Here is a 26,512-nt window from a genome sequence, read left to right as displayed (position 1 = left end):
TGGTGCTAGGAAAGTTTCACAATCTCTCTGCACCTCCAAGGTACCATTTTTAAAAGTGTGTCTTAGTTTGAGTTCTTCCAGAAGCCAACTCTGAGACGAAGATTAGAGTGCAGGTAGTTTATTTGGGAGATATTCCCAGGAAGCACGGGTAGGTGTCATGGATTGAATTGTGCCCTGCAAAAGATTGTTAAAGTCCTAACCCCCAGTACCTGTGAATGTGACCTTATTTGGAAATAGGGTGTTTGCAGATGATCAAGTTAAGATGAGATCGTTAGGGTGGGCCCTAATCCAATATAGCTGTGTCCTTATGAAAAGGGGAAATTTGGGCACAGAGATGGACATACACAGGGAGAACACCATGCGAGAGTGGAGGCAGAGATGGGGGTGATCCATCTACAAGCCAAGGAGTGCCAGAGATTGCCAGGGAACAACCAGAAGCTAGGAGAGAGGCCTGGAATAGGTTCTCTCTCAGAAGGAACCAACCCTGCTAACACCCTGATTTTGGACTTCTAGCTTCCAGAACTGTGAAGGAATACCTATCTGCTTTTTAAGCCAAGCAGCCTGTGGTGCTTTGTCATGGTGGCCCTCGGAAACTGATGCAGTAAATACGTGGGAAAGCGTGGCAGGGAAGGGAAGGAAATCAACAAAGGGAGCATCATCAAGCTAGTTACCCCTGTTCACAACCGGGGCTTCATCATGTGGGCAAATTCCAGGAAACGGTATTGAGTAGGTACTGCACAATTACCAACGTGAGGGGCAAGGCTGCCTGGGTCGGCATACAGCAGCCCCCCAGTTCAGTTACCAGCTGAGGGCTGCTCCTCCAGGACATTAATCCTCCCGCACTTCCGGCCTGCAGGTGCACAGGGCAGAGCAGGCTCCAGAGCCAGAGAAAGGCCTTGGCCAAGAGGTAAATGGGGCAGCTGGAAGGCAGGCCGCAGCACTGAGGGGGAGGTGTGGTGTGGACAGCTCTGCGGGCATCTGCCACAAAGGATGTGCTAAATCTTCCTCAGGCTGTCGGGAGGTTTTGTAGAAGAGTTTAACACATAAGGTATTGAAGAAGGATAAAGTATCATTGACCCCTCTTTTTATTGGGACAATCCTGCCCATCAGTGCCCTAAAGGTCGCCCACCATTTGCCTGTCCTGGTTGCCCTGGGGGTGAGTGGGCATGAGAGCTGCTCAGAAGGAACGGAGCTTAGAGGGCCCTCATCTGAGCATTGGTGCTCGTGCTGCTGCTGTGCCTTTGAGCACACGCTTTCCCCTTTGGGCTGTCTTCCTCTCCTCCTCTTTGCTTTAAGTCCTACCCATTCAGATCCTGTGTCCCCAAGGTGCGCCCCTTTCTTCCTCCAGCCCAGCCTTCTTAGAGCCCTTACATTTTGAGCCATTCAATACAGCCCTTGATGGAGCCTTTCTCAAACTGTATTCTGCGGGCCATTTTATAAGTTTTCCCCGAAAAAACAAATGCCAAATGGGGTCAAATCCGTTTGCACAGCATTACGTGCTGTAGCTCCCTCTCTTCCTCCTGGGGCTGCGTAAAGTACACTTGCAGAGAGAAGGGTCTGAAAAGCCCTACAGTGAAACAACAGCAAACAAAACCTCCCTTAGGTTTGCTTAAAGTTGTTTTTCCAATCCCCATGTCCCCTCTTTGTGCTGTGCAGTATTTGCATCTTGCAGAACACAGCTTGGAGAACAGTGCCTTTGACAGAAACCTCAGTGAACAAGTCCTTTAGGAGTCAGTTCCTTTGGACGAGGAAAGGTGGCTCATGTGAGCAGCTGGCCCCATGGCGGCAAGTCAGGACCGGGCCTTGAGTGGGGGTGGGCTGCATGTCAGGGTACCAAGGGCCATGAGTTGGAGGTGCCCCCAGGCTCTTCATCCGAGAACCATCCGGAGGGTGGGGTGTGAGGTTCCAGGGATGGGAAAGGGGGCTACCTAGAGCCCTAGCTGGTGTTTCCTGGTTTCCTGAGGTGGGACATCCTGTTCCCTCCACCAGATCTGCCCTTTTCCAACTCCCTTCTCCACATGGCAAATAAACCTCAGCTCTTCCCTGAAAGCTCATGTCAAATGTCAGACTCTTATCCCCCACGCAGAGGCAACACGGTTCATGGTGGCGGCCGGGCCAGGGATCAAAGCCCAGCTTTGCTGTGTGCTAGCGTGTACCCCTGGGCCTCAGTTCCCCATCCACAAAATGGGGACACCCATAAAAATGCCACAGGATTCGTTGACCTAAAGCATGTAAACAACACTTAAGACAAGCTGCTCTCCATAAGGGCTGACTCTCACTGTGGCTCGGATCACTTGACCAGGCCTCATTCACGTCCATCAGCTCTCAAAATGTGGGAGTGAGTTCTCTGAGCGCAGCCACTGGGACCTATCACAGTGCAGCCCCTGGCACAGAGTAGCGCTGGCTCAGGAAATACACTCAGGATGAATTAAGGCCTGGCTATGCTCTGTATTTTATTTCTACCTCTGATAATATTTCTGACAGTGAAATGTGTTGTTAAAACATAACTTCTTCACTCTTAGGAAAATTACTTGATTTTCCCTCGTTAGTTCTAGTCTTCTCTTCCCAGATGCTCCGTCACTATTGGAGGTGAGTTTGGCTGCCAGGGCATTGGATCAGAGGGTCACTGCCCTTGCAGTCACCATGGTCCTGGACAGTCTCAGCAGAGAAGTCAGAGATGCCATTGATTTATCTGCACAAAGAGGCATTTATCTGTCCCTCCTAGGCATGAATGGGCTGCCAGGCAGGGAGGGGGACTCCCAGGTAGAATTGCATCACGGAAAGCTCCAAAAGGAAATCCTTCCAAGTCCATGGGGTCAATCCTGCCCTCCCAGGGAGGTCATCCACTGGTGAACAACTGATGGGAAAGTCTGGGCACGTCTCTAAGAAAATTTAACATGTCTGTCTATTCTGTGAAAATCCAATAAATGAAAATTCACGTTCATGAAAACAGCTAAATTAGAAAATGAATCCTTTCATTACTAAATGATTAAATAACACTCTCCTAAGTATATTTTAAGTGTTGTTATAATATTCTCTTACACAAAACTTTCCAAGTGCCTCATTTAGTGGGAGGAAGGTCCCCTTGGATGTGGCTGATATTTTCTTTTTTTTTTTTTAACAGCTGTGTTGAGGTACAGTTTACGTACCATAAGACATTTTCGGAATCTACATATATTAATAATATAAGGTGTTTGGGTCACTCATTAAACTTTTATTGAACATCCCTACAGACAAAAAGCACTCTGGCTCTATTTATTTATGTGTTTGTATGAATGTGTGTGTGTTGCCAGCTTTCTTTCTGCCTATCCCCCGCCTGCCTTCTTCCTGAAAGGATTCTGGGTGGAGTGCTGACTTGATCTTCTCCCAGAGGCTGCAGAAGAGAGCGCATGTGGAGCAGGGCCCTGGGGTGGCTCCCAGGCTCTGGCAGCCTGTTTCCTGTAGGTGGGCAGGTCAGGGCCTGTGGCACTAATGGGCAAAACACTTGAGAACAATGGGAACTTGGCCTGTGGAAGCTGGAGTGGGGGACATCAAACGAGGCTCCTCAGCAGTGTTGATTGTCCCTGTCTGGGGGGTTTCCTCACCGTAGGGATGACCCAGTGACTTTTTGCATCTCCTGAAACAATAGAAGGCTATCTCCTGCTCAAGGGGGAGGCCAGTCTGCCCCCATCAGGGCCTCATGGGTGGGCTGAACTAACATGGCCCAGTCACGCACAGCTCTCTGTGGGTGCCATTCCAACTTGAGGCCTCTTCCCATGAGCCTGAGACTCAAGTGGCCAGCTCGGAAGCACCATTTACTTACAGCAGGGCAACCCGGTGGCCCAGAGGACAGGTGGCTGAAGCAAGAATCAAAAGTCCTGGGTTTGAGCACTGACTCTGCCACTCGCTTGCTACGTGACATTTGGCTAGTTTATTGATCTCTTGGACTGCCAGTTCTTCCCTGGTAAAATCCAGAAGTGGGACTTGAAGGTGTCTATCCTTTCCAGCTCAAATATTCCGTGATTCTGTCACATCAGGCCAGCCCCACTTAGGTCACAGAAAATCTTCCCAGAGGGGCTCCATATACCATTCTCCCATCTCCCTCAGAGCTCCTGTCAGAACTCTCCCACCTCCCAAGTCAGCCTGCTGTCTGTCCTTTCCACCTTACTTCCTCTCGGTTCCCTCTATGTAGAACACCGGTAAAACGCACTGAGAGCATCCCCAACCGCCACCCCCCCAAGCCTAACATGATATTACCACAAGCCACTTCTGTAGTTACACTCCAGGAGAGGTGCATTCCTGACGAATGGGCAAAATTCAAGTTAATTTCTCATAGGAATAAATGTAAAATGAGTCACATTATTTTAAATAGTGCACATAAATTGAGGCCTTATTAATTTTTTGTATTGTCTCCTTTTGAATTTGTATAATTAAAAATCCTATTAAATGTGACTCCTATATTCCTTCTGAAAGTGTTTTTTTAAACCTTCAAAGAGAGGGAATGGAGGTGTGAGAGAGGGAGGTGATGACACAGGGTCAGACCTGACGGAGAAAGACCATGGTTTTCAAGGAACTCTACAGGGAGAGCATCCAGGACCATAGAGAGGACTCCCTAGAGAGGACCCAGCAGCACAATACTGACTTCCTTGGGTGATCATTCTGCACTGAATTTGAGATGATTGGCTAATTTTGAGGTTAGATTTCTTTTTTTTGTTTTTTAATTGAAATTACTCCAGGCTTGAACGCTGTTGGTAAATATTCAACCCCAAATATAAAAATCCCTAAATGGCCAAATCCTTTCTTTAGACCATGGCATAGAGGAGCCATTTTGTGCTCTTCAAAATGGCTGACAGGAATTTTCTGAGGAAGCTATGATCTGAAAACAAACCAGGAATTGGATCAGCTTCAAGTCTGAGATTTTGTGTTTAGAGCCACAGCTAGAAACTGACAAATGTGTTTTTTCCAAACAAATGAGATCAAGAAATTGCTATGAAGATCAAAAACAGCTCTCCAAATCTTCCCTCCCCGTGTCTTCCCTGTTGGCCCCTTTGGATTGCAAAAGCTCGTGATTATAACTTTATTCACATCCATTTCTGCTTTCCAAGTAGCTCCCTCTCCAAGATGAGATTACAAAGCTTTGAAAATTAGAGGCACCCCTCCTCTCACCCCGAAGAGCTGTTCTTGATGAGGTGCTCTGTTGAAACAGAAGGAATTTGCTTTATAGCAGCCTCCCTTGTGGAATTATGGATGGGAACGTTTAACAATACAGCATTTGCAATGGGCAGGTGAGAGCTGGCTAGGTTTTTAAAGGGGATTTCACAGGCCAGGTCAGCAGGGAGATGGATGGGTGAGCTGCAGTGGATACAATTATTTGACTTTCTGAGCTATTCTTTTGAAGCCTCTACACTTAATAGAAAGAAAAAGAATAATCCTCTTTGCCAACCTTTTGTAGCTCAATCTTTATTGTTCCCACCAAAATCCAAAGAAAACGGACAAGATTCGTTTTGTCCAAAAAGCATGTGTGCATTTTATACAGGTCTGGGTTTTGAAGCGTTGATAGTGAGGTGGGAGAAAAGACAAAGATTTCTCTCTAATCTGAGGACATCAAAGGGGGAGTTTCTGAAGCTCTCTAGCTTAACTCAAAATAGTCCTAGGTGGTATCTCCTGATATACAGCTCCTTTTCTACTAAACTCAGCATGGAAATTAGCACAGGTTCACAGAATGATGAAAATTAGACCAGACCATAAAGAAACAAGCCTGAAGGCAAATTAAGACTTTTTCATAAAACCTGAGAACATGACCTATAGGACCAGGGAAACTTTCTTTTACTTATGGGCTCTCAGTCACTCAATGTCCATCTCCAAGACCCTGGCCTGATCGATGGACTGGTTGGGCCAACCATCTGCAGGTTGTTTGTTTGCCTTGGGGCACATGAGAGGTGTTTGGGAAATATTTACTCACTGATAAGTCGAGTGGCTGACCAGATGGTCTGAATAATCAGTTATTAAAAATAACCATCGACCTGATAATACCAGATCTTGAAGGCCAAAGTAGGTCGCCAGCAGCCACCTTGTTAGATTGCTTGTCAATCTATTCTCAGGGCAGAAAGAAAGAAAAGCATCGAATGCATTTTGACTATTTTAGTCAAAACTCGTAAGATGGCCGCTGTGGGAAGAACTGGTGAGAATTTGGGGAGCTGGTAATATTTTCTGCTGATGGGTGAATGTTCCTGAAACTATTTGTGTGCTGGGCCTCCACCACAAGAAGGGCTCACCATAGGGAACTATTTGTGTTGGGTTTTTAACCCTGAGTTCTGAGAACAACAAAATTTCAACCTTCTTTTGTCACCTTAACGCTGGTAATAATGTCAACCGTGGGTCCAGGAGATCTCCACACATCTGGCTTGATCGTAAGGGGGTAGACAGGGTTTCCACAAGTGAGGGTGGAGTAGAGTCAGCTTTCTAAGTAGAAGGAATTGGGAAGAAGAAAGGTGGAAAGGACAGACAGCAGGCTGACTAGGGAGATGGGAGAGTTCTGGGGAGTTAGGAAACCTGAGAAGTCTCTGCATCTAGGAAGAAGCTGTTCCCACTTCTCCAGGATCCTAGAGATTCTAGTTTGGACAGAAGTTTTCCTGTCTCCCTTCTGCACAGAATCCCTGGAATGTGCTCAGTAACATCTCAGCCCCACTGTTCACTCACCTAGATTGCCAGCTCTAAGCTCAAGCAACATTTGCCTTTCCTTCTACAGAGCTGTCCTGCTGCCACCAACATCCTCTTAAATACACACAGCACACACACAAAACCACTCCTTGTGTCTTGCAGACGCAAGACATGTCCATCAGCAAACAGATGAGCATGTACATGCACCAGGCACACCAATGCATGCACGCACACACGGGAACACACTAGAGCACAGACACGAACACACAGCATCACACACACCAGCACACGCACACTGGGGCACAGACAGCTGCACCCCCACCAGAGCACACAGGTAAACACACAGTGGCATGCACATTTGCCACCACTCACACCCGGCTGTAACCCACAGGACAGGGCTTGGGCACAGGCTGTTCCCATGATGGGTTCACCTGGCTCAGCTGCCTTTTTCCTGGAGCATCCTGCTCTGGCCAATCGGCCTCCTGTGGTGACAGATTGCAACCTCCACCTCCACCCCCAGGCTATCTTTTTACTCTTTCCCCTCTAACACCTCTTCTCTCCAATTCTCGACCATCACTCCCAGCCCACATGACCAAAGGGCAGTTCTAACTCAGGGCTATCATTCACGTTACCTCGTAAAGCAAGTACAATATCGCCCGACGGGGAACTGGGAAAATACGGGAACACACAGTTGACTTTCTGGTATTTTCAGCAAGAGAGAGAAGTAAGGATTTGTTTAATCCTAAATGGTGGTGTCAGTTTATGTTCTGAGCAGTCCTGCTCAACACCGAGGTTTGGCAAAGGCAATGCCCCTACAGCCCTGAGCCCCAGAAATGTCCTGCTGATGCTCCGGAACACGTCTCCTTCCCCAGTCCTCTTCCCAGTCAGCTTTGGAAGTCACAGATGTTCCCATATTTGGCTCTTAATGCTTCATGCATTTTTCTCTGAGCATCAGATTTCTTATCTTGGTTTTCTTTGCTGCAGTCAACAGCAAAAGGGTTTGCACTCCCTGAGCTCAACCCAGGCAGATGCAAGTGGACTCAAGTCTAAAATCTGACATAAATCGTTGAGAATTGATTATAGACATTTGTCATTCAAAGACAATCTCCCACTCCTCGTGGATTTTTAAAAAAAAATAACTCTCGGGCCAGCCCGGTGGTGCAAGCGGTTAAGTGCACGCGCTCCGCTGCGGCGGCCCGGGGTTCGCCGGTTCGGATCCTGGGCGTGCACCGACGCACTGCTTGGCAAGCCATGCTGTGGCGGCATCCCATATAAAGTGAAGGAAGATGGGTATGGATGTTAGCCCAGGGCCAGTCTTCCTCACCAAAAAGAGAAGGATTGGCAGATGTTAGCTCAGGGCTGATCTTCCTCGCAAAAAAAATAACTAACTCTCAACTCAGAGTCTGTGTGTAATAGTGTGCTATTCTTTGAGAAAACCTCACACACACAAAACCTTACACACCCTATGAAATTACATTCTTACCAAACAGATCGATTACAGGCTATTATTTAGGATCAAAGCCGCTCAAGTAAGATTTAATTTACATTTTGATTTACACATTTGATTCCGCCTGTGCCCGAGGCAGTGGTGGGGTACCTGCACACGTAGAACCAGGTTGAATTCAAACTGAGGCCCATCCCTTTCAAGAAAAGCTCCAAAATACATATATTTATTAAGAGTAAAAACCGAAAATATAGATTTTCCCAGATTTGGGGAACTGTGAGTTTGGAACTATAATAATATGCCAGAGAAAAATAGAATTCTATATTAACAACCAAATATTTCGTACTCAGCAGAAAATTTTATATTAAATGAGGATATTCAGCATCAAAATAATTATTTCTTACTTCAAAAATTCAGAGAAAAATAGTAATAAGTGCTTACTAAGGAGGATGCCTTCAAAAGTCAGCTTCAGAATTCAGTCATCAGGCGTACGACATTGCAAACTGACAAGAGAGGACCTAGTAGAGAGGCTGCAGAGAACATTCGAGAATGCACACCCTGAGCAAGTGATCAGAGGAACCGTGTTTGGGTCTGGTTCTGTTCTTAGGCAAGTCATTAAATCTCTGAGCCTCATTTTCTTCATTTATAAAACAGAATCCTACTACTTTTTCTGCTACTTGCCACAGGATGGTTGTGAGGATCAAGCACGCGAAGGCATTGGAAAGCACTTTGTAAATATAAAGGGATGGCCGTGCTGAGAACGGACTGGGCAAGGCTCCTGCCTGTACTTGTTCGAATGCTTTCCATTTATTTTTTTTCCCCTTGAGCCTGAAAATTAGTTGCTGAGTAGCACAGATCATAACAGGCAAGCAAAGCGGACAGTGGGAGCTCCTAACATCCCCACCACTGCAGTTTGGCTGATTCAGACAGCAATTTGCTTTCTCTTCAAGTCAGTTCTCAGCAACAAAGTCCTTGTGTGGCCCCCAATAAATCTGCAGCCAATGCACAAGCATAAGGGACAAACCAGAAAATACTGGACATCGTGTCCTTGGATTTTTCACAACAGAGGCTCCCACTAGTGAGTTGAAAATATTGTGATAAGGTGGAAGTTCAGATAAAAAAATATTTGGAGCTGCAAGGAAGAATGAAGCTTAGGTGTCTAATTCTGTGAGCCAATACCAGTGGAGTGGGGGGCTAGGTAACTAAATGTTCTTGAAAACTTTGTAATTTCAAGACCATGCGCAATTTGTTTTGTAGCTGAAAGGGATGTTCAACCCTCTCCTTTCTCATCTCATAAACAAGAGAACTAAAGCCCAGAGAGAGATTTCTGCCCACGTTTACACTGCAATTTAGTGACAAAGGAAGAAAAAGAAAGCATGTTAGTACCAGTGTTCCACTTTATTGCATTGAGAAAATGGTATTCCTTCTATTTTGCAGGATGGGAAACTGAGGCACACACGACAAAGGCTACTGCTTTCAAGCCTTTTTTGTGTGTGGGCACTTGCGAATAGCATCTGCACTCCACAACGTTTGCATGAAGCAGACCGAATGACCGCCATCTTACAGAGGAGGAACAGCTCTGAAGGGGGCACCCTGCCGGCAGTGAACTGCTGGGGAGGAGCCAGGGCTTGGATCCAGATCTTTCTGGTTCCAGGGCTCCTCTCTCCCTCCACCATACTGTCTGCTCCAGAGAAGACAGAGGCACTTGCACATGGTCACAGAGAGTTCGAAAAAAACTCTCTTTCCTCGACAGGATTGGTTTTCAACAGAAGTCTAACGTACCCCTGTGAAATGTTCTTTTTTCTTTAAACTGTTCCTTTAATTGTCATTTCTGGAGAAATTAGCCCAAGGAAGTAATTCAAAAGAAACTTGAACAGCTACACATGTAAAGATTTCCTTGCAGGATTAGCTATAATACCAAAAATTAGAAACAGCTTAAATGTCCAACAATAAGGAAATAGTGAAGAAAATATGATGCATAAACTATGGAAGTTTACGTAGCAATTAACAACAAACATGAAGGCTAAGCATGACGGAAATGTTCAGAATATTCAGAAAAAGAACTAGAAAATTATAATAGAAAAGAATATTAAGAAACTGTTTTTATAATAACAACTATATAAAGATATGTATACACTTGTAAAAAAAACATTGGAATGGAGCATAAAGAAGTGAAAATGAAAAGTTATTGGGCTAGCTTGGTAACATTATTGCTTTTAAAAAATGTATAACTTCCTCTAATGATCTTATGATATTTTTGTTAAAATATCTCAAATTAAGAGAGGAAAAAAGTGACAGCTACTTGGAATATTTCTTTAGTGACCTAGACCAAACAGCTATAATGGGTAGATAGCCTGCTGTTTTACTTTCCATATTTTGAGGGAATTGAGCAATTGCGTGATGTGATTCGTGCTAGAATCCTCAACCTCTTCTTTTTCTCCTTGGTGCCGTTTGCTAGTTCATTAGTTAACAAGCTCCGACAGTGATAGCCTTCTTTATTTTCTGCCTTTCCGCAGTGCTAAAGCCAAGTCAGAAAAATGAGTGTCTTTGTTTATTTTCAGGATATTAGCTGAATCATATGAAATTATCATTTTCGTAGGTCCAAAAGAAACGAATATCGTAAATTTCATATGGTCCAACCAGAACATTTTAACAACGTAGCATTTTATCTTAAATTGTCCTTGAAACTCATTTCTAATCATTCTGTTCACTCAATTGCTCTGTCCCCTCCACCAGTTTAATTTCTTTTCTTTTTTTTTTTTTAAAGTACTTTGTTTAATACTAAATTCTCTGGAGAAAGGTCCAAATGATGCCACTCCAATATACTCCACCGTGAATAAACCATTAAAGCTAATTTAATCACATGGAAATATCTGGATTTCCCTCATTCACCCACCTCTTAACTCATTCAACAGTATTTATGGCGCCTGGACTCTGCGCCATGCGCTGAGTTGAGTGCTGGGAACATCTCTGAGCAAGACTCAGGCGTCTTTCCCTCAGGGAACACAGACTGCGGTTTCTAGGCTGGAAGCAAAGGCTGTGTACGGCCGTGACTAAACTGACCGTTTTGTTTCAACTAACAGGTCAAATGACTGGTTTGATTATTTTTAACCAAACTGACTGAATGTTTACTCAAATTAATTAAATCTACCATCACTTTAGTGTTTGTAAGAACTAGCCATGGCCCAAGCAGAGCTAAGGAATTTGTTTTGAATTATCCCTGCTATTTATTTAATCAATTAGCTGACCCCCAGGTAAAGGGGGCTCAGGAGAGAAAGGATTCTCGAAGAGTGTGTTTGGACAACTCTAATGCAAGACAGTTCCCCCCTGACGCCCGAGCCTTTCTAAACAAAACACAAGACACAATGCCAGGGGACTCTCGAAAGTAAAAGTGTATATCCAATAAAAATTAATTTTTTAAAGACAAAGGCAAAAATAAAAAGAATTTTTAGGGCCGGCTCCGTGGCTTGGCGGTTAAGTGCGCGCGCTCTGATGCTGGCGGCCCGGGTTCGGATCCCGGGCACGCCCCAAGGCACCACTTCTCCGTCCAACGCGAGGCCGAGTCCCACGTACAGCAACTAGAAGGATGTGAACCTATGACATACATCTGTCTACTGGGGCTTTGGGGGGAAAAAAATGAATAAATAAAATCTTTAAAAAAAAAAAAAAAAAAGAATTTTTAAATAAATACAGCCATGATTATTCACCCAAGCAAGAGCTTCCCAGGACTGTATCTGGGGGACGTTTCAAAGCAGCAGAAGTGGTCTCTAGGCCAGCAAGTCTGAGAAACACCAAGGCAGAAAGATTAAGGAGCTCATCAGGATGAGCTGAGCCAGGTCACTGGAGGTTGAAATAAACCAGTGGTTGAAATAAACCAGTGAAAATGCCATCGATGAAAAACTTGTCCTGGCATCACTTACAGCTCCCCTCGAGTCCAGCTCCAAGTAGTTGAAGCAAAGATCTGGTTTCAAGAAGTTTGCATTTAAACCCCCAGTCACCGTGCACCCACACCAACCATTTGGCTTCAGAATCTGTGTGGCCACCGCAACCAGTGACAATCAGGTGGAATTTGTCTCTAATTTCTTCCCCCTAACTATTTGTATTATATATTTTTTAGGCATGTCTTCAGTTTGGGGGAATGTCCCAAGCATCTTTAACAATATACATGGTAGCTCTACTGCTCTTCCTGGGGCCTGCCACAGCTTTGAGCCTCACTCGCAACGGGCCTGCCACTGGGATGCGTGGCCACTGTATTCCTGTGCTGTTAGGGGTGTGCTCAAAAATCAAGAGAAGGGTGAGGTGGATTTCAACAGATGGAGAAAATGCCCAGTGCTGCCTTACAGCGCAATTGAGAACAAATTAAGAATCCCAACCACAGGTTTTCATTTCCTGTTCCTGGGTATTGAGAACAGGAAAACAGGCCAAGAAGTAATAATTAATACAACTTCCCCTTATTGGCTGTCTATTATGTATTAAACATGTTACATTTACTTCTCATTTTCACAACTCTGCAATGAAGGTGAGAAAACTGAGGCCCAGAGTGGTTAAGTAACTTGCCTAAGGCTGCACACGTAGCAAAGTGGCAGCACCGTGATTGGTCTGACTCTTCCACCACATCCAGCTGCCTCCCTGAAAGCGCAGCTGCTCACAAGTCTGGGAGCCTGCACTGCCTGAGGCTTTGTACCAGAGTTGCATCTCCTCACCCGAGAAAGGACAAAGGCCACACTGACTGCTGAGTGCATTCTTGGCGACTGTGAGGCAGGGCGTTAGAGGCACTGAGGGGCTGAGGGCTCTGTAGGCAAAAGTGTGCCCATGCCATTAGGCACGCCATCTTAGTCTCTTCCAGCCTCAGACCCCGGTGACCGTCTTGGCAGACTCTCACCCGGGAGACCTCCTCATGTAGACAGACCAGGCCATTATTGGCTTTGATCCTAATGATCTGGGCATTGCCAAGCAAATGGAAAAGTCTCGGTAAAAAGTAGATGCTTTAAAAGAGTTTAGGCGGGTAACTTAATTGAGCAAGAGAAGAGAGAAGACCTCAACTCAAATTCCGTCCACAGCCCTTCCTCCAGGGGAAGCTGTAGAGGGTTTCCTGGCCGGCAGCACTGGGCTGTTTTCTGCCCCCTGGTGTTAAAGGCCTCTCTATGTCTCCCCCTGCCTTACCTCCACTAGGCTAGGACACTTTGAGAAACTTTTGTCTCAGACTTATCTAAAAATAGCTACAATTTCAGTCTCCACACCCGCAGAGCAAGCAGCGTTGAAAGATGAATCTAAAGGGTTCTCCTCCTGTACACAACTTGTGGAAACGGGGCATGGCCCCCGTCTGGCCTGCGGGGTGGGGTTTTGTTTACTGCTCTTGGCAGCCACCACCACCCAAGCAGCTTTCCTTTTTCTCTTCTAACTCCACTTTGCCCCTTGCTTGGCCCCAAGGCCCAACGCAAATGGACCAGTGGGAAGCTCCACATGGAGGAATTGTCTCCCCAGCCTGAAGCCCAGGGTCTGAATCCACTGCCATCAGCTGTTCCCCCCAAAATCACTGATTTCACAGGCTGTCATGGCGTCACAGGTCCCCTCGTCCCCCACACACCAAGATGGGCTGCTCTGGGCTCACTCCAGTGTCCTAAACCAACAGCACGGTGTGACTCATACCCAGCAAGGCCTTTCTGAGAAGAGAGCTGTGATCTTACAGAAAACCCTGCGATTACTTAGTCCTCGAAACCCCGAGGCGCTAGGCCACGGCTGTTCCACGTTCTCTGGCAGGAACAGACGTGCCGATGGCCTCTCCTGCCCTCCCACCATTGTCGCTAAACACCCTCCCACGCTGGAGTGAGCTGTAAAGTAGACGAAGGACACTTGTGACCACCCTCCCTGTCTCTTTAGATTCAAATACAACTTGTCCTGTTTCTTGTAAAAATGCCATGACGCCAACCCCCTGAGACAGTCCATTCTGCCTTCTTCTCACTTCTCCTCCTCCTCATTAGCTGGGCTAGAAAACATGGTGGGAGTGGAAGGCTTCTAGAAAAGCCAGGCTCCTGTGAACTGGAATGAAGTGAGGAGGGAGTTCTCTTGTTGCTTGTTGTTACCCGTGGGGCGACAAGTCACATCCCCTCATCTGTCCTCTATGTCCTGTCATCATCTCTGGCGTTGGGGCCTCAGAGAGCTGCCCGAAGTGGGTGAGTCACTGAGCCCGGGATGGGCGTGTCACAGGGCAGCCCTGGGCCATGGGGTGCAGAGGCGGCCATGACAGAGCTGAGCCGAGACACGGACCCCGAGCAAGGCCACTTCCCTCCTCCGTTACCCCCACTTGGTCCCTGGCCCATTGAGCTGTTTCAAGTCAGGGAAAGGAAGGAAGAAGGAAAGGAGCCGAGTGACGGAGCCAGCAAGGGATAAAAGAAGATGTAGAGACTAGAAAAGTGTCGCCGCACGAAACATGGCCTGGCTGGCATTTTCCCATCCCGTCCAGCTTCTGTCAGATACTCCCTCTCCTCTGCCCCTGGGCCCGGCTCAGTTGTTCTTCCGCTCCCCCCTCCTTGTCCTCCCTCCGCCCAACCACCCACAGACATTTCTCTCTCCTTTTGTCGCTGGAAAATTCTATACTTTGGGCAGGTGTGTTTTCAAGCAGCTGGGTCTGAACTGATGCCCAACTTGGCTGTAACGAGGCAGATGGCAGCATCGAGCCGGACCCCTCCCTGCTCAGCTGCCCATTGATTTTGGGAGGACAGGATTCGAAGGAGACATCAGTTCCCCCCCAACTCCACCACGTCCCCCACCCCGCCCCCCCACATGCACAAAGAGTTTCTAAAAGTTCCTCGCCATCCATACATCCAGCCTTACCTGTAATTGGAAACTGTGCCTGCAGGATGGCCGCGGTAACAAGCACCTTCCACTTCATCTTGTCCTTTCCCCCAGGATGGCGCCAAGAGGCAGAGGCCGTGGCAGCCGTGGCTGGGACGAAGAAGAGAAAAGAAGTCTCTGCTGGCTTTGTTCTGTTGCTGCCTCCTCAGGAAGTGGAGGACTACGGGGCCTTTGAGAAGACAGGCACCTGCCAACAGGGCCAAGAAACTCACACTCCCCCTTTCGGTTCACAGGCAGGAAGCTCTGGAGGTTTGAGGGTTTGGGGGTTGGGGTGTGTGTGTGTGTGTGTCTCTCTCTCTCTGCCGGAATTTTTCTTTTTCTCTCATTTAAACATTGTGTTATTTTCCTTTTTTTCAATCTTAGTCTAATTTTTATCTAATTCCTATCTTGATTAGTGAAGTCAGTCTCCAGGTAAATACGAGTTCCCCAATGTGTGTAAGAACACTTGCCATTTTCCTAGACTCAAATATTTTATCAAAGTTGGTAAGATGACAGAGCTCTGGATTCAGGGTCAGGCTAAATGTAGAATTCTTGGGCTTTAGTGCCATCTCTGCTACCTACTTACTGTGTCACTCAACATCCCAACGTCTCTAGACTTCAGCGTCCTTATCTATAAAGCAAATTGCTGGAGTAGATCTGAGGTTGCAGATCTGAACTTGGCCTGAATTTGAAACGTAGAATAGTTTGAAATACTATAGTTCACATAGTATTTCAAACACGTTTGTTAGTTGTCAACATTTAAACATTGGAGTAATTTACGATAATAAAAAAGATAAACACCTAGAAATAAATTTAATAAAAAGTGTAAGATCTGTAGGAAACAAGATTTAAACCATTACTGAAGAACACAGAAAGGACTTGGGTAAATGGAAAGGCATAACCTGCTCTTTGATTAAAAAGCTCCCTCTTAAGAAGACCCCAATTCTCCCTAAACTAATCAATCCATCTCACTGAAGATGCCAACATATAAAAATAACTCCTACGACTCAATAATAAGAAAACATAACCCAATTAAAAATTGGCCAAAGATCTGAATAGACTTTTCTCCAAAGAAGACACACAAATGGCCAATAAGCACAAGAAAAGATACTCAATGTCATTAGTTACTTGGGAAATGCAGATCAAAACTACAGTGAGATCCTACTTCACAGCTACTAAGAGGGCTGAAATAAAAAAGATAGACAAGTGTTGGGAAGGATCTGGAGAAATCGGAACCCTCCTACATTGCTGGCGGGAATGTAAAATGATGAAGCTCTTGTGGAAAACAGTTTGGAATTTCCTCAAAAAGTTAAACAGAGTTATATGACCCAGCAATTCTACTTCTAGGCGTATACTCAAGAGAACTGAAACATATGTTCACACAAAAACTTGTATCTTAATGTTCATAGCAACATTATTCATAATAGGCCAAAATTGGAAACAAGTCAACCGAGGAATGGAGAAACAAATATGGTATATCCCCCAAATGGAGTATGATTCAGCCATAAAAAGGAATGAAGTATTATTACATGTTACAACACGGATGAACTTTGAAAATATTATTCTAAGTGAAAGAAGCCAGACATAAAAGACCACATATTATTTGATTCCATTTATCTGAAATGTCCAAAATAGGCAATTCTATATAGAGAGAAAGTAGATTAGCAGTTGCCAGGGCCTGGGAAGAGGGGGAAATTGGGACTAACTACTAATAGGTACAAAGTTTCTTTTTGACATGACAGAAATTTTCTAGAATTAGATGCTGGTGATGGTGCACAACATAGTGAATATACTAAAAATCACTGAGAGTACACTTTAAAATGGTGAATTTTAGGGGCCGGCCCCGTGGCTTAGCGGTTAAGTGAGCGCGCTCCACTGCTGGCGACCCGGGTTCGGATCCCGGGCGCGCACCGACGCACCACTTCTCCGGCCATGCTGGGGCCGCGTCCCACATACAGCAACTACAGGGATGTGCAGCTATGACATACAGCTATCTACTGGGGCTTTGGGGGGAAAAATAAATAAATAAATAAATAAAATATTTAAAAAAAAAAAATGGTGAATTTTATATTACGTGAATTATATAACAATACAAAAATAATGCTAAAACAAACAAAAGAATAGTCAGGAAACCTCTGTAACAGAAGGGTGAGGAGAGTGAAATAGTCCTGCCAGACATCGAACGTTACAAAGCAACATAACTACCATAAAGTATTTATGGTACTATAGGCTCAAAATTATCCGGTCAATTGGTTTTTTATAAAGGTACAGGGAAAATTCAACAAAGAAATGATAGTCTTTTCAACGAATGGTGCTAGTCCAACTGGATATCTGCATGGAAAAAATAAAAAACACTAACTGTTGTTTTACACCATACACAAAAATTAACTAAAATTGTTCATAGACCTAAATGTGAAACCTAAAACTGAAATTCTGGAATAAAACAGGAGAAAAATCTTTATGATAGAATGTGAGAAGCACAAACCATAAGAGAAAAAATTGATAAATTAGACTTCATCACAATTAAAACTTTGTTCATTGGAAAACACCATTAAGAAAATGAAAAAGCAAGTCATAGACTGTGAGAAATTACTTGCAAACACACATATCAGATATAGGGCTTATATCCAGAATATATAAAGAACTCTTTCAACTCAATAACAAGATAATCAACTCAATAATAGCCAAAAGATTTGAATGGACAATTTCCAAAAGAAGATAAATGAATGGTCAGTAAGCACATGAAAAGATGCAGAACATCATTAATAGTTAAGGAAATACAAATTAAAACACAATGAGCCCCCCTGCCGGGGTGAGTCGCTCTTTGTCAGGGTTTAAATCTGCTCCTCTTCCTGCAGGCTTCTGGCATAGTGTTCAAGTTCCAAAGACAAAGGTTCTGGCACTTCTAGGGATAGTCTCTCTCAAATAATGTAAAGTAAAAATGATAAAACATAATAGTCAAATTGTGAAGGAACTGAGGTTGCAATATTTATTAAATAAAATCAATAGCTAACTTTTATAGATTGCTCACCATGTGCCAAGAGCCAATCTACCTTTTTCAACATGAATCATCATTCTCCTCCACAATAAACCCATGGGACAGGTACTCTGATGACCCCATTTTACAGACGAGTCCACTGAAACACAGAGAGATTAACTTGACTGGGGCCAAGGTCACAAAACTCGAATCTCAAGAGTGAAGGTGTGGTCAAACCAGGCAGTGTGCCATCAGAGCCGAGAACTTAACCATTCCTCCTTCGCTTCATGCAGTGTGTGTGTGGAGACAGCGATACCACGGTGGGAAGGCCTAAGGCAGGAAGTGGCACAGTGTTTAAGCGATGGGCTTTGCATTTGGAAAGGCCAGGATTTAGGTCTCAGCTCTGCCACATACTAGCTTGTGACATGGATAAGTCACTTTAATTCTCTGTGCCTCAGTTTCCTCATCTGTAAACTGGGGGTAATAATGGCACATCCTTCATAGGAGGGCAGGTCCCCTTCTGTGTGTTTTGAGTGATAAATAAGATAATGTACAAAAAATGTGCTTAGCACAATGTCAAGCTTGTAGTTAAGCATTCAATAAATGGCAGCCTATTACAAAAAATAAAATAAAACACAATGAGATACCATTACACACCTATTAATATAGCTAAAATTAAACCACTGGCCATGTCAAGTGTTGGCAAAGATATGGAGGAACGGGAACTCACATAGACTGATGGTGGGAATGTAAAATGGTACCCATTTTGGAAAACAGTTTGGCAGTTTCTTCAAAAGTTAAACATAAATCTACCATATGATCTAGCCATTCCACTCCTAGGTATCTATCCAAGAGAAAAGGAAATATATGTCCATACAAAGACTTGCATATGAATACTCATAGCAGCTTTATTTGTAACAGCCAAAAACTGGAAACCACCCAAATATCCATCAACAGATGCATGGATAAACAAATTATGGTATATCTGTTCAGTGAAATAATACTCAATAATAAAAATGAATAAACTGCTAGTGACACAACAACAGGGTTGAATCTCAAAATCATTTTACCGAGTGAAAGAAGCCAGGCAAAGAATACATATTGAATGATTGCATTTATATAAAATTTTAGCACTGTGACAAAGGGCTTAGTTCCTTTATACATAAAGAGCATCTAAACATTATTCAATTACAACAAATACTTTTCGAGTGACTACCATGTGCCAAGCACTGTATTATATGCTGAAGATAAAACTAGAGTAAAACAAAGAATCCTCACCTACACAAAATTTTCAGGCTGCTGGAAGTCTAAAAACACATTAGAAAAACGATCAGAGGACTTGAATAGAAAATTCTTGGAAAAGGAAGTAATTAATGGCTTTTGAATGAAAGGTAAATCAAAATTAAAACTACAACAAATACACTTTTTTACCTATCATATTGGTATCAACTCTTCTGCTGGGCTCCCTCCTCTCTAGCCTCCCAAGGACATTGTTCCAGAAATGTCCTCTTCTCTCTCCTGCATATCAATTTTTTCTTCTAAATTGGATCATTCTTATCAGCATGCAAGCATGTTCTTTCTCCCATCTTTAAAAAACCCTAAAATATTTTAAAGGCATTTGCACATTGGAGCTTGCCATCTCCCCTGCTGCTTTGGGAACCCAGCCTCCATGTGAAGAAGCCTGGATGAGCCTGCTGGAGTACGTGGCTTAGCTGACAGCCAGCACTAACTTCTAGATAAGTGAGGAAGGCCATCTTAGACCACCCATCCCCAGCTGAGCCACCAGAGGACTACAGCCACGTGAATGATCCCAGGTGAGGCCAGACCAAGCGCTGCCTAACTGAGCCCATAGGGATTCTTTCTTCTGCTTGTTCTATTCTGTTCTTGATGTTTTCTATTGCACTTTTCATTCATTGTATTCTTCAGCTCCAGAATTTCTGTTTGTTTTTTATTTCCATCTCTTTGTTAAACTTCTCATTATGTTCATGTATTGTTTTCCCAATTTCATTGAACTGTCTTTCTGTGTTTTCTTGTAGCTCAGTGAGCTTCCTTCAAATAGCTATTTTAAATTCTTTATCAGGCAAATCACAAATCTGCATGTCTTTGGGATCAGTTACTGGAAGATTGTTGTGATCCTTTGGTGGTGTCACGTTTCCTTGATTTTTCATGTTCCTTGCAGTTTTGCACTCCTGTCTTCACAGGAACTGCTTTTGGGAGGGAAATATCTTCTGTCGGCCCTGCTAGGGATTCTGAGGCTTTCTCAAACCTTCTGTGGATATGCCTGTTCCATGCTCCTTGCTCCCTCTTGCGGGAGAATTCATAAACTTGTATGCTTTCTCTCAATCTTGTAACACACCAGGCCGAGTGCTGATAGTCTCCCTTTTGCTTTTTCCCAAGGGTGGCACTAAAGCGGAAGTCTCTGGTCTCTCCCTGGCCTGCAGATTCAGTCAGCTTTCTGTGCGTGCTCACTAGCCATCAGCAACGCTCACTCTCACCGCCACCCTCAGGAGCACACACAGGCAGCCAGGTGCGTAGGTGAGGCGTACAGAGTGCTGGGGTGCCTGTAGGCCAGTTGGGGGGATCTGCAGGCAAGGCTTCCTCAGCAGCTCATGGGCTGGCTTCTTGATGCAGTCCACAACGCAGTTAGTAGGGTCCACATTCCTTTAATGCCCTTCTAGGGTCCCGTCTGCCACTCTCTTCCTGCCTCCCGGTCATGTAGCTCATGATTCAGTACTCCAGATGGAACAAGAGAGAAATGAGCCTCTTCAGCAGCATCCCACACAGCTGGGGAAGCCAGCTGACCACCCCAGGTGGCCACTCACGTTCCCCAATAGGGGAAATCTCAGGGTTCAGACGATCTCTCTTCGCCCTAAGCTGGGCCACCTGGGGGGAGGAATGGTGCAAAGAAATCCAGGCTGCTCCCATTACTCACTCTAACGCATCCAAATGCGTATTTTTTTGTTCCAACAGAGTGCTGGGACTTCTCCTCAGGAATCTGGACTTTCTCAAAGGCTCTCTCATCTGTGGGTGATTGTCTGAGACAGTCTTTTCCAGGGGCTCCCAGACTATGGCTGAGAGGGGCTGGAGCTGGTGCATGGGCCACTGTAGGGTCCACAGCCAGGACCGAGGTCTGTTTGCCTATTACCCAATGCACAGGCGGGCAAGACTCCTCCTGGGCCCCTTGACATGTGGTGCTGGATCCCACAACTCCCACAAAGGCATTTTGACCATGGGTGGGTGCCAAACTGTTGTTGCTGAGGGCAGGACATGAACAGGGACGTCTTGTTCAGCCATGTTGCTGACATCACTCCATCAATTTTGCTTTGAAGAACCAACCATCCTCCCTTGGTTAGTCTTGATGAGGCTGTCAGGTAAAGCCTATTAGCTGCTTTCTCCTGGAATTTAAATCTTGAAAGAGTGAAACAAGACATGGAAACACCCCCTGTTCACTTCTTCTTGGATCCATCCAGCAGCTGCTGATGTTCTGTGGCTCTATGAACACTGTGCCAGTAAATGTCCTTTTGCTTAAATTACCCAGGGTTGGTTTCTGTTACTTGCAACCAAAGGTTCCTAACCTATACACTGGGCTTTTTGGAGGTTGTCTTAGCTTTTTATTGCTGCATAACAGATTATCACCAACTTAGCGGCTTAAAACAACACAGGTTTATTATCTCACAGTAATGTAGGTCAGAAGTCCAGGCACAGCATGACTGGCTTCTCTGCTCAGGGTCTCATGAGGCTGAAACTGAGCTGTCAGCTGGGGCTACAGTTCTCATCTGAGGCTCAGGGGCCTCTTCCAAGGCCACTGGTTGTTGACAAAATTTCTCTCCTTACAAATATAGGACTGAGGTGCCTGTTTTCCTCTAACTATTGGCTAGAGACTGCACTCAGATCCTAGAGAACACTGTTCACAACATCGGGATGTTTGGTTTCTCCCAGACCAATCAGAGCACGTCTCTCTGACTTCTTCTGCAATGAGCTTGGGAAAATTCTGCTTTTAAAGGGCTCGCCTGATTAGATCAGGCCAACCCAGGATAACTTAATCACAGGAGTGATGTCTCATCATATTCACAGGTCTTTCCCATAATCAAGGAGATTATACAGGGCTTATACACCAAAGTGTGGCTATCTCAGAGGCCATCTTAAAATCCTGTCTCCCACAAAAGTGCTATTGAAAAAGATGCTCCTTCCATCTTCTTCTGTGAGGTTCAGGTATGCCTGGTACCCATCTTCTTCACCAGACGGAGGAAGCTTGCCTGGGAATGAAGCCAACCCAGAGGAGAGCAGAGCAAAGGATATATAAAGACAGGTAGAACACCCACTGCATCCATTGAGAACCTGGATCATGCTATACCTGAAGGCCTGCCAACATGTTTTTCCATTTAAGCCAGTAACTTTTTTCTTAAGCGATTTGACTTTGACTCTGTATCTTGCAACTGAAATGGCCTTGAAAATTACAGATGATGAAAATGCATGGCCATTGAAGACATGCTTGCAAATATCACAATTTTGCCTAGGTCCACTTTACCTAATGGGCCCTCCCCTCAAAAGATTATTTGTCCTTAAGAAAATTGTCACAAAATTTTGTTTCTTTAATGAGACATTAAGAGGGGAAAGCATGCCTAATGTCCAAACACATGAGAAAAAAATAAATGAAAAGACTGCACAAAGATGTAAAAGATAAAAAAAGGTGGCAAAAATACGCTGGGGTGTGGATAAAATTAGAGAGATATTATCGGGGGCTGAGATGAATTATAACCTACTAAATATTGCTGTTGATAGCCAAAGGCCTTCCCCTGGAGAAAGAATCTTTTCTGCTTTAATGGGGCTGCCTTACATTGTGTGTCACTTTCACATATGTTGTCATATTTTATCTTCACAGTGACTCAGTAGGGTAGTCAATATCGGTGTACAGTTTCCATTTTGTAGTTAAGGAAACAGATTCAGAAAAATTAAGTAATTTGCCCAAGGTCACAAAGCTGGTAAGCGGCCAAGTCAGGACTAGAACTCAGGTCTTCCGGGTGCTCAGCCACAGTGCTGGACGAACAGCAGATTTAGGGCAGTCAGACCCAGGTTCAAATTCCAGCCCTACCATTTACTAGCTGGCTGGCTGTTTGTGAATATGTTAATAAATGTTTGAAACTCTTTGTTCCAAATTAGCAATGTCCTCCTCATTGGCTTGTTGGAGGAATGAATAAAATGGCATATGTTACGTGCCTGGTGTAGATGGTGTTGGGAAGAGTTTGTTCCCTTTTATGTCATTCAGGGGAGGTGACCGTCGCCTGGGGAAAGGACTCCAGAGGATTGTTAATGTTTGGGGGTAGAGGCTGTATGCAAAATCTTCCTAGGAATGATGGGAGTCCAGACTGGGGGGGGGGTCCCAGTCTCTGTGGAGAGAGTGGGAGATGGAGAGGAGCCAATGACAGGATGGAGTGGACAAGTCCTCTGGCGGGGAGGGGAGGCCCCATGTCCCAGAGCAGACGCTGTGCACTTCCTCTCTTTGATCCTGGCAGTTCTCGAGCACCAGGTCAGAACTTAATGCATCTGCTTGGTGTTCGCTATGAACACCTGGTTCCAGTTCCTGAGCTGGTGGACGTGATGAGTTTAGCCTCAAAAGTCTTATCAAGTCCACTCCTGGGCGTCTGAGCAAACACAAAATCACCTTCTGAAATGAGTAAGCTTCAAACGTGAGATGCCAGGGCATCCGAGAGCCCAGTTTGCATCTACACGCTAAGCCATGGATATTCTTAATAAGTTTCCCCTCTCTGCCATGCCTTATGGTCTTCGCATCAGTGTGTGTCATGGAGACCTGCTGCTGCAGGAATGCATAGACCTAGGATCTGCTCCCAGCTTTGTCTGGAACTTGCTGTGTGACGTTGACCAAATCACTTTCCCTCTCTGGGCCTCAGTGTCCTCAGCTATAATATGAAGGGGCTGAATATTTAGGTGGAATTTTTATTACTTGAGACTGAAAAATAGGCTGAGAAATAGGGATACTGTGGGTTCCTCCATCAAAAAAGCAGCTCTTGGAGAGCTGCCCAGTCCCCCGAGACCTGGCACAGTGCCTTGTGCATACTTGAAGCTCAGTAAATACTTGTTAGATAAAAAGTAGTTGCCTTTATTTGTATTTGTAATTGAAGCATAAAAAAAGTACCTCTCTTCTCTTTCTCTTAAAAAAGATGCAAGGGCTGAGCTAATGCCGCTCCCCCCCCCCGCCCCCCAGTTGTCTTCTAGCTAGACGTTATATTTAAGTACAATTATTCCTGCCTCTCCTTTGCCCCCTTCCCTGCCAGCTCTTAACTCCCCCGGGTGAGGCAGGGGTCATGTGTGTGCCGCCTCCTGGCCACGTCCTAGGCGCTGGCATTCCGCAACCCCTTGCAGGCCAGCCACGCGCACCCAGGGCGCAGGCGCAATGACGGCCGTGTCCAGGCTTCCACGCCAGCATCTGGCTGGGTTTGCAGGGCTCTTCCCGGTCTGATGGCGCAGGAGGGGCTCTGACTTCGTGCAGATCGCCTTTTTGTCATTTGCACAGGGGAAGGACCGAGTGAGCTTGCATGGGGAGCTGGCGGGCACGGAAGTCCTCTCTGAGTCCAGTCTGGCCCTAGGGGACCCCCAAACAGGCCTGCTTTCCCTTCCCCAGGAACAAGCCTAAAGGGGGCCCAGCCGTGGGGACAAGTGGGTCCCCGCATTAGACCTTTCCAGTCCCCTAGAACGGTCACCAGCTTACGGGGGAGGAAGGGTGGTTATAGGGACAAAGAGGGGCCCCGAATTCCAGCGGTGCAGCTGGTCTGGCCCCAGGATGGAGGATTCGACAGCACTGTCCGCTCTGGGCAGACCTTCCATCCGCAGTGCAATGCAGCTCCACAGGGACCTCTAGCGGCTGTCGCGTCAAACTACAGTTTCTCGGGCTCTCCCCGGTGGGCCTGGCCTCTCCCCGGGTTTCACCCCGGGACCCGAGGTTCCCGCCTCTGCTTTGCTCCCGCGTGGCGCACACCTGGCACACGGTGGAGACCAGTGACTGACACACGACAGACGAGACCTCCCTGGGCGTCGTTACCTAGAAAATGGTTGGTTCTTCGCTCCTCCACAGCCTGGCCATCCACGTAACCCGTGGCCTCCGGCTATCCCACACCTCGATGGAGACTAAATAATGCTCCTCACCGCCGCGGATCCTGGGGGACTTACAGAGGCGACACTCTTGCAGAGCATTTGCCGAGGGTCCCAGGCTAAGTGGTTGAGCTGGGATGTGAACACGGCCTCTGGCTGCAGAGCACAAGCTTTCCCATACTCCACATTGCTTGCCCCAAAAGATGTCAGTGTGCGCCCAGGGAAGCCTGTGGTTTTCTAACACGTGGCGTTTGCCATTCTCTGCTACACACCTTTAATACAAGGGGCAGGACATTTCATCAAAGGACCCGTGCGTCACCAGCAGCTGAGGGGTCACTGGATTCTTGCAGAGTTAGATTTAAGGACCAACTATGACATGCAGCTGTGTGAACTCCCCAGGCTAACATCTGGGGACTCCAAGCTCCTCCCTGAAACAAGGAAAATAATGTGTCCCACCTACTTCTTGGGCTTGTTCCAAGGATTAGATAAAATGCTGTGTATGAGCATATTTTATAAAATTAAGTCCTATAACAATCATAACTTTTATTTTTAAGAAAACTCAACCTATAGGTTACCAACTGATATTTGAGGCAAAGGAAAGAAAAGCAACTAGTATTTACTGAGTTGTTTAATGTCCGATGTTACCAGTAACCTAAGAGTTGCCTATTAAAATAACACAATACCATTTTTACCCATCAAATCCAGTGCCCTGGGTGAGCACTTCCATACACTGCTGGCAGGACTGCTAATTGATATAAATTCTTAAGAGCAATTTGTAACATGTACCAACAGCTTTTGGCTTGGGAATTCCACTGCTGGGAGTCTCTCTAAGGAAGTAAACAGAGTTGTAGAGAATACTTTATGCATAAAGGTATTCCTTTCATAAAAGGTAAAAATGAGAAGCAACTTAAATGTTCAAACGCTGAGGAAAGTATAACAGCCTTTAGCTTCTGCCTGTCCCGTGTCCCTTCAGCTAACTTCTCCTTTCCTCTTAGGAGAGCCCCTCCCAGTCCCTATGGTTCTAACTGGTGCCAAGCTGGACCTCCCACTGCAAGGAAGGACACAGGACCCAGGCTCGGCCAACAAGGGCACCCCATCCCCAGACACAGTCATTATTCAGGACTGGCTCTCCTGGCTGGGAACGATGCTTCCTCTCTGCTCGAAGACTGCCAGCTGCAATCAGAGAGTGGCACCAGAAGATGAAGACCGAGTTCTGCAGGAATGTTTTAAGGTCAATGAACTCCTCTTTTTGCTGAAACTACTTTGACTAGGGTTTCTGTCACTAGTAACCGAGTCCTCATACAGGCCATGATTTGGTAGCCAAGGCAGATGGATCTGATGAAATATCGTGCAGCCACTCTAAGCCATCCTTACGAGTGGTTTCTAGTAACATCATAAGCTTATGATTAAGTGCAAGAACCGTGATACACAATCAATATACAGCATGATCTTGATTATGTTTAAACATTTCATGAAAGCAAAGATTGGAAGAAAACACATCAAAATATTAG

General features: G+C 45.5%; 1 protein-coding gene across 2 annotated transcripts in view; it reads right to left on the bottom strand.

The window, feature by feature from the left end:
- The window catches only part of CD247 (CD247 molecule), a 77,102-nt gene extending 62,003 nt beyond the window's left edge, over nt 1-15,099 (bottom strand). For both annotated transcript variants that reach the window (XM_014783456.2, XM_087437529.1), the window contains exon 1: nt 14,918-15,099. In XM_014783456.2, the coding sequence (XP_014638942.1) occupies nt 14,918-14,975 (58 nt within the window). In that variant the 5' untranslated portion in view covers nt 14,976-15,099. The remainder of the gene's footprint in view (nt 1-14,917) is intronic.
- Nucleotides 15,100-26,512: the final 11,413 nt, after the last annotated feature.

This window comes from Ceratotherium simum, chromosome 2 (assembly GCF_057802395.1).
Source record: "Ceratotherium simum simum isolate JZ-2026a chromosome 2, ASM5780239v1, whole genome shotgun sequence".
Classification (NCBI taxonomy): Eukaryota; Metazoa; Chordata; class Mammalia; order Perissodactyla; family Rhinocerotidae; genus Ceratotherium; species Ceratotherium simum.
This window is presented reverse-complemented; position numbering and strand designations above follow the sequence as displayed.